This window comes from Haliotis cracherodii, unplaced genomic scaffold, assembly GCF_022045235.1.
Source record: "Haliotis cracherodii isolate W230 unplaced genomic scaffold, xgHalCrac1.p SCAF_23, whole genome shotgun sequence".
Taxonomy (NCBI): Eukaryota; Metazoa; Mollusca; class Gastropoda; order Lepetellida; family Haliotidae; genus Haliotis; species Haliotis cracherodii.
Window position 1 is genome coordinate 1,992,289 of NW_027266279.1, and position 9,122 is coordinate 2,001,410.

The following is a 9,122-nucleotide window of genomic DNA, read 5'->3' on the forward strand; positions in this document are numbered from 1 at the left end:
GCCTTTGGTGTATGATATGATTGCCAATGATCCATGTCTGACAACCCAATCAAATTATGTTGCAAATAACAACAAAATCTCAAGAGTCTGAGAAAATCACCTTTATCATGAATATTCACAATTTTCTGGAATAAATATATATTATTAATTCATGTGTGTGTGTGGGCGTGCGTGCGTGTGTGTGACACCAGCTATATCAAGATGGTAAGTGATCGACTCCAACCAACCAGTGGTTGATATGATATTTACCACGTCCCATGCCTTTGGAATATGTCATGATAACCAAGTGACTACCCAATCCAATTTAGTGATTGTTTAAAATGAAAACAAAATCTTGCAAGTCTGAGAAAATAAACTTTAATCATGAATACTCACAATCTACAAATATAAATTCATGTATATATATGTGTGTGTGTGTGTGTGAATGAATAATGTATATATATATATATATATATATATATATATATATATATATATATATATATATATGTAATATTTATAGGGGGCTAGTCTCCAACCAATAACTAGACTCAGCAAATTAGATTCTAGTAATTCAAAACTGTTAAGATCAGATCTAGCAGTTATTGATCACAAGCAGCACTTGAGATAATGCCCCAGTTTCAGAATGACAACATATGTAGCCTAAATATCAGTTCATGGAGCATAGTCCCCTAAAGATATTCCCCCAAACAATGTCGCAAACAATAAGTATGTGATGATTTACAGCTGTGTTGAAAGAGTTTGGTGACAACCGTGGCTCATAAAGTGTAATCCAGGCCCCATCACAAGCAGGCTATGACTTCACCACACAACATGGTTTAATGTCTTAGGTTCTCTTTTCATACAACGAGGTTATGGCTTATGCAAATGATATGAGATTAGATGTTCTGAATGAACACCCAACTGAATCTGTTTGGTCCAGTATTGTCAGGAATTGCAATTCAGGACGAAGCTTCTCAGTCTTATCTAAAATATGTCATTGGCTGCAAGAGCTGATTTCTCTCCCCAATAACATCATGCCTTCTAAATTTGAACTCGCAGTACGGGGGAAAATAGGCAGTAATTCGCCAAACGTTTTTTTAGTTTGTTTCAATTGGCAAAGACCATGATGGTATGTGGTCTGAAATATCTTAAAAAATGTAACCAGTTGATGGACCTTCATTTAAGGAAGTGGAATTGTATGTGCAAGTGATGGTTACATGGTCATGTGGCTGAAACAATGCTGATGCGACCTTGATAATAATTATATTAATAATAATACTGTTTCAGATTTCATTGAAGTGAACAGTGTCAGACAGTTTATCCCATGAAACTTTTCTTCACCAAAAGAGCAGTGACAATGGATATCGCTGCAACTCCTAATACCACCCACAGCGGGGTAGACCCTTTTGTCATCTCACGTCCCTCCCTGCTGCCCTCTGCCCATTCAGGCCTCCATGACGGTCCCTTCTTCTGACCAAGATAGGGCAGAACCCCTGCCAAACGTTTAGCATCATCTGTGCAGGCTATGTCTGGAAGTTTCTCTGTGGCCATGATTCCACCTACCTCCATATCCGAGAACAATGCAAGACCATTACAGGGCCAATGGGATGTCATCCTCAGACCTTGGTACGCCTGCTTCTTCTGTCTGAGATATTCCTTACTGGCCCATACGGCCGGGCCCATGGAAACAAACACAGCGTATCTCCATCTCCCAGGGTGGCGCCTGTTTTCCATCGGTCGAACATTAGCATGGATGAGTCTTGAATCCCATATGATCATCCCTCCTTTAGGGGCGGGGACCCTTCGTCGCGTAACTCCATCATGGGAACTGTACCACTCCACGTCTCCGTCTGTAAGGCCGTAGAACTTGTTGGTGATGCTTCTAATCTTTGCCCGTGGAAAAGTTTCAAAGAATTCTTTGTGCAACAAATGCGAACCTTCCAGAACCTCAAACGTCCAGTCATCCTCATCAGCAGCCTCTAAATACACGGCTCCTTGGTAGGCGTGGAGTCCAACTCGCTCGACGCCCTGGTCACAATGGAGCCAATGCTTCCCCGGGACGGCAAATGTCTCCTCGCCATGTTCAGGTGGCCGCCCAATTGCAACTGCGTCAAAGCTTGTCAGGAGTTGGTCAGTACCCCATATTTGCTCGAAGACCTTCTTGGACTTTTGGCGGGTTCCCCAGGATGGCTCCATGTGACCAATCCGGTATCGTTGGATCAGAGAGTTGCTTGAGATTGGCCACGAATCCTTGAACTGTGCAAGCCAGTTGCGGTAGATATTGATGTACTTGTCACAGTCCTCTGGTGACATTACGTCTTTCACCACAGTGTAGCCTTTGCTCTTCAGCTCGGACATGTCTACAGTGACTGACATTTTGCACTTGCTGGTAATGCCTGGAACAGAATGGTGGACTTATATTTCTACCATCCTTCCATTTCTATCATTTCTGTATAAAATGACCTTGCTTGTCATAAGAGCCAACTAAAATGAGGATATGTTTTTAGTGTTCATTGTGTGTCATCATGCGTGTAAATCATGTCATATCATGTCCTGCTTCCTCTGTCTGACCCAGGTTCGATTATATGCACAATGTCGTGATACAGCTTGGGGTGGGGGTGGGGGTGGGGGTGTGGGGGTGGGGTGTGTGTTTGGGGGCAGTTGTGAAAGTGAATAAGAAGTGAATAATCTTATTTGCTCCTTTAAACGTAATATGTTAAGCCTTTTCACACAAATAACGTGCTTATGAATACATCTGTAGCCTCCATATCGGTTCTTAAAAACTCGCTCGGTTCGAGATTAAAGGGGGCACGGGTGGCCCAGTCGTCTAAAGCGCCGCGATTCGCCGTGCAGAGTTGCGTCCCTTGGGGACACCAGATACACGAATCCCGGTTCGCCCCGATTATGTTTCTAGGTTTGTCAGCACCATACCCGTGCTCGTGGGTTTCACCGAACTGGTAAACGTCTAAGATCTGCATCACTTCGGGTTTTCCTCCCACTGGAATACTGTTAAAAGCGGTCTTAAACCCAACTCACTCACTCACTCGAAATTAAAATAGCTAGGTATCTACTCTACAGTGGGACTACATCAAATTTTAAAACACAGGTTTTTCTCCTAAATCTAGACCAGTTTTATAAATAGGCGCGTTAAATATGGCACCCCTTCAAACTAACTAACATTAAAGTTTACTACTGTCAATCCACCTGCGAGCAGAAACATTCGTCTTTATCTTTTTCATAACAATACGAATTATAATTATGTGTTTCTCCATCTGAATATCTCACTTATCGACAAAATTAAACCATCACATATGAACTGGTCCATCTGTGTAGTACAGAGCTTCTCACGAATAAAGCTTTTTGCCATGATCCGTTTGTTCACACCTGTAACGGTGTCACAATTCACCCCAATAATATAACGCTATCGGTTTGCCGTGGACTGGGTAGTTTTTGTACACGACATATTATATATTTTTTTTATGTATCATATTTTATGCAGCGATAGACATTTTTTATCCACTACAAATATATTCAGAACATCCATCATGTCCAGTGAACGACTGATTTTAGTTGTAAAGAATTGTAATTGTTATTTATTCAGCAAAGGAGGCTACGATCACGTTTTAAAAGAGTTTACAGGTATCCAGTCGGAGTAAAAGGTCTATTTCAATAGGTGGAAATTATTCACTCCTCACTGGCAAACTTGTCATTGTCATGGTATCACACATGTATAACAGCAGATACGGGTCCCCTCAATATTTCAGCCAAACACATAACATTTACCATGGATAGTAACCTCAGACGGCAAATTACAAATTACTATTTTATACAAACGTCTTAGTGGGTGTTAATATACATTTATGGACCCCCATGATGATTTTTGGTAAATCACCAAATCAACATACCCTTTGACAGTGAGGTAGGTTAATGATTTCAATTTAAGCCGACCAATTATCAGCGTTATAATGAACATTAAAACTGCAACATTATTCATTATTCATATCTCAGCTTACCTTGTAGCAGGAAATTATATCACAACACTGTCAAACCAGCGACCAAACGAATGCTAAGCGATAACGTTCATGCACAAGTACTGTGAAGTTATATATAAATAGTTAACGCTCATGTGATGGTCACGTGACTTCCACATAGCTTCATACAACCTGTCAACAATGACGATTGACTCAGCTCCGCACAGTGTCGGATATAGGTAGCGATCAATAGGCTTTGCTGAGAGTAATGCTCCAACAATTTCCAACAATGATCATGATGATTGCTATGCGACGTGACACAGTTACAAATCTTACATGGCAGTGTACAATGGCGTGACACCAACATCGATGTGTTGATTCCGCTACCCTTTTCAAACAGTACGAAAAGCAAGACTGTAGGCTAATTAAAAGGTGTGTTGTGACTGATATAACTGCATGACACATGTCATGAAAATGCCAACATAGCAGTTATTTCACACTCAAAACTGAAATCTCGCCAAATTGTCACACATAACTTAAACAATGACCGCGGCCTGGGCGCGGCCTGGGCGTCATGGTGTATCATCATACTCAAAGTATGTCCAGGCTGCCCCGTTGTAGCACCATACCCCAACCAAGGTCCTGGTGTATGATAAAACGCGTTAAGGTGTTTTCCAACTGAAAACGTTTCCAAACGTTTAAATATCGGTGTTATGTCCTTGGTTGGTCATCATCATATTCGTGCTAGTGGGTTTCTACAACGTGAAAACCGGCATCACTTCAGGCTTTCAGCGTCCACCCCCCCCCCCCCCCCCCCCCCCCCCCCCCCCACCCACCCCCACCCCACCCAACACACACACATTAAGCTGACATGTCATTTCATACCCGACTTGTGGAAAGCTCCTTTAATCCCAATTCAACCACGCGTAAAAGTAAACATAACAAAGAAATGTAAGTAAAAGAAACACTCCAGTTCAGCTTTTACGGGCGCATTTTATTCACATTCCACTCATACATGGTGCCCTCCTCTTTGATGAAGATACATCTGAAGCGTGAGGCGGCTACCTCTCTTCACCTGTGGACAGAGGGAACATGAAAGGTATATTTGTTTGTTGTTTAACGCCGCACTCAGCAATATCGCAGCTATATGACGGCGGTCTGTAAATAACCGAGTCTGGACCAGACAATCCAGTGATTGACATCATGAGCATCGATCCACGCAATTGGGATACGATGACATACATCAACCAAGTCAACCAGCCTGACCACCCGATCCCGTTAGTCGTCTCTTAAGGGATTCATAACTTCTTCAGCTAGAAAACTCCATTTGTTCAGACCAACCACAATGTGAATATGATTATTGCAAAAACTAAAGTTAAACTGCTTTTTCTGACATACTTCAACAAAACTAAATGAGAACAATACTCACGCTTGATTCAGTAAGTTCTCCGTCCCTGATGCTTCCAGGGTAGAAACGGCCAACCTGTGCTTGTCGTGTGCATCGACTAAATTCATCGGTGACTTGTACCCCGGCACAATGAGACGTTCATGATATCAATATTGACAACTGGGACATAAGTGTATTCTATTCTATCACTCCACTTTCTTTGCAATTTATCTGGTTTGTTGACAATGTGGAAACGAGGTGGTTTTCTTGGATGTGACTAGTTGTTGATAGAAGTCAGGCCCTGGATTTGAATGTCATGCAACCTATGGCTTGATATGTCAATATCTTACTCTGATCTTCCAGGCAGTGCCTCAGTATTTCAAATTTATTTTGTTTTCTTTATCATCTAAGTAACAACTGAAATGTTTACCTTGACAGTTATATTGGAAATCATCAGCCTGCCACGATAACAAAATGCACAATAGACATACAATCGTATGTACCACCTTGATATTGTGTAACTTAATATTATATCCATTAGAACACATTATACTCTTAATCAATCAAGTATTATTATTCCATAAAATTACCTGAGGAAATTAAGAAACTTATCACCATATTCGTTATTCTGTCTGCATCGAAGACAGGTTATGTTTATAAAAACTTTAGTCCTTTATTTGTATTCTTTCGTATATATCATGGTTTGTTATAATAGAATTAGGGGTGTCTAACAACGGTGCCTTGACATTGTATAATTTTGTATCACATAGCAGAATCGACATACGTTTGAGAGAGTAAAGATAGCCCAGTCGTCTAAGTGAGTGAGTGAGTTCACTCGTCATGCCGAAGACTCGGGTTCGATTCCCGACACGGGTGCAATGTGTGAAGCCCATTTCTGGCCCCCGCCGTGATATTGTCCGTAATATTGCTAAAAGCGGCGTAAAAACCACACTCACCCACTCACTACTGCAAACAACACAAATATCCGGAAAGGTAAAAACAATGTCAAAGAAAAAAACTATTTTGTATTTAAAACGTATTCGAAAGATTCATAATATCACACACGTCCAAGACATCTTGACACTGAAAACACTCCTCAAGAATCCAGACACACATGATGGGAAGACTCGTACTGGGGCCTGGGTCGGGGGTGTCGTCATCGAGGTTGATATCGACGAATTGAGGGGGCATCACGGAGGACGGAGGAAGAGAGAGGGGCAGGGATAGAGGTGGGTGGGACAGGCAGCTCTGACAGGGGTTAATGAATGGTCATGTATCTCCCCGTAGGACGCATCTTCCCGAGGCAAGAGCGTTAAGTGACTTTAAAAGTCCAGTTTCCACCCTTGCCAAACTAGGCTGGAATTCCTGGGCTCGATCGTAGCGCCACCAGTGGTTCTTACGACTTATGTCCCTTCTAAGCCTCTCCTATGGACCAATCAGATTCCACCTCTCGTATCACTTGCATTAGGTTCAAACAAAATTGGTGCGCCCGGTGAAGATGATCTGATCGAAAATCAAGATCTATATTGCGATAAAACGGGTCTTACATCGCGAAGTGTATCAAATCACGCAAGCACCTTGATTAAAAAACATGAAAAGATCTGGAATATATCTGTTGACAACGAGTTGGCGGTGCACAATCTTTGTAAATCTTGCAATCGACCGAAATCTGCACGACAGTTTACGAACCTGATTTGATTTCGTTGCACGATTTTGATTGGACTATGCTGAGACACGTCAGTCTAGCCAGAATGTAACTACATAATACGAGCCAAGTTCGGCAAGAGTGGAAACTGGACTTTAAAGTCAGTTAACTCTCTGGCCTCGGGAACATGCGTAGGACGCTGACAGGGAGAGAGAGAGAGAGAGAGAGAGAGAGAGAGAGAGAGAGAGAGAGAGAGAGAGTGAGTTGGGTTTAACGCCGCTTTTAACAGTATTCCAGTTATATCACGGCGTATCAGCTTAATGTGGGAGGAAAGCCCGAAGTGATGCAGGTCTCAGACGTTTACCACTTCGGTGAAACCCACGAGCACGGGTATGGTGCTGACAAACCTAGAAACATAATCGGGGCGAATCGGGATTCGAACCCACAATCATAGGTTTCTGGTGTGCCCAAGGGACGCAACTCTGCACAGCGAATCGCGGCGCCTTAGACGACTGGGCCACCCGTGCCCCCTGAGAGAGAGAGAGAGAGAGAGAGAGAGAGAGAGAGAGAGAGAGAGAGAGAGAGAGAGAGAGAGAGGGGAGAGAGAGAGAGAGAGAGAGAGAGAGAGAGAGAGAGAGATTATGTACGTTAGAGATGTGCATAATGTGCCCTTGTATCTTATCCAAGGGAACCTGATCACGGGGTTAGCTGTCAGGAAAAAGAGAATGGAAATCTTAAATAAGGCTAAATGAGACAGGATCAGCTGGACAGTACATAAACAAGTTTACAGTGGAAGATACAATAATAATTGGCATCATGAGGTAATTGTTGGAGAACTTATATTAGCTGTGAAATTATGAAGATATGCGATAACATAGCAATACATTATCCTATATGAAGAAATTACTAACTTTAAAGCGGAAAATTAAAGTATATAACATTTTGGTGTGCAATGGACATGCAGTACAAGCTTGTTGACACACCAGTGTCAGAAGGCTCTAGTTGTCTCTAGTTGAGGAAACAACTGTATATTGTGTGATGTGCCATGTTTACAGGAATTGGGAACACTTCTCTGATGAAGTGAAGTAACTATCAAATATTACATTTTGTGTTGGAACCAAAAGTAGAAAGAACAGTTGAAGTAACCAGAAGGTTTCAGCACTGATAAGCTGTTCACATACGTACAATATGCAAAAACAAATCACCATTGCCAAATTAACGTTGAGCTTCTGCTACAAATAAGCATGAAAAATGTGAAAACCTCAAGAATTTATTAACATTCTGTGTGCCCAATGAAACCTTGTCCGCAGGTGCAGCAAGTACACCAAACATAACCAGGGCAGAAATCCAAGCAATCACACATAATTTGCAAAATGAAGTGACGCCTTACTATTTCCTTAGTTCAAAATATATAACTTATTTAAAAAAATAAAAATTCTATCAATTGATCGGGACTATTCAAAGTAAATTGACACACCCATTGAGAATGATTACATGTGAGTAAATACTCAAATTAAATACTAATTCATTTGGAGCACTGTGTTTTATACGGTTAATATATATTTTTGATGATATTGTCTTAATCTGATCCTATGTTAATTCACTTATTAAACGCCAACATTAAAGTGGTGAGTGGCAGATATATGTTTCTCTCAGGTTATAAACGTATACAACGTTGTCATGGTGTTATACATTTCTTGGAGTTGGAGTGAGACACAGTTACTAGAGTGATCTCCCTTTACTAAAAACTACCCAAGCTCATTCGCTTCACTCTCGGTAACATCGCTGCTACCAGTGTGGGGGCGCGGCCATTTAAAGAATCTTGAATTGTGCTCTCTGAATTTTTGTACTTTTGTATATGTCTTTGTGAATGCCATCATAGTGAATGTTGAAAAGGTTTACAACTGACCATATTTTCCGGATGAAAATACCTATTTGTTTGTTTGATCAGATCGGTTAGAGATTGCAGACAAACGGAAAATATTCCCACCTTAATATTGTTCTGTTAACCTTATATGAAACCGTATGCGGCAACTATAGACACCATAACTAACAGTATTCCCCCTCGTAATAAGCCAAGAACTTATTTGATTTCCCTTAACTATGCACAGTATTGGCGTCCACACCCAATTGTTTA

At 41.4% G+C, this 9,122-nt stretch overlaps 1 protein-coding gene across 1 annotated transcript; it reads right to left on the reverse strand.

Moving 5' to 3' along the window:
• Positions 1-469: 469 nt before the first annotated feature.
• On the reverse strand, positions 470-4,046 carry LOC139471755 (uncharacterized). Its single transcript, XM_071254236.1, has 2 exons — positions 3,996-4,046; positions 470-2,378 (listed from the first exon to the last, which is right to left on the reverse strand). Exon 2 carries the CDS (start codon positions 2,356-2,358, stop codon positions 1,300-1,302), a length of 1,059 nt encoding a protein of 352 aa, XP_071110337.1. The 5' UTR covers positions 2,359-2,378; positions 3,996-4,046; the 3' UTR covers positions 470-1,299.
• Between the last annotated feature and the right edge of the window lie 5,076 nt (positions 4,047-9,122).

Excerpts from the sequence above, each read along its gene's own strand:
- LOC139471755 (XM_071254236.1), bottom strand. The coding sequence starts at position 2,358 with ATGTCAGTCACTGTAGACATGTCCGAGCTGAAGAGCAAAGGCTACACT.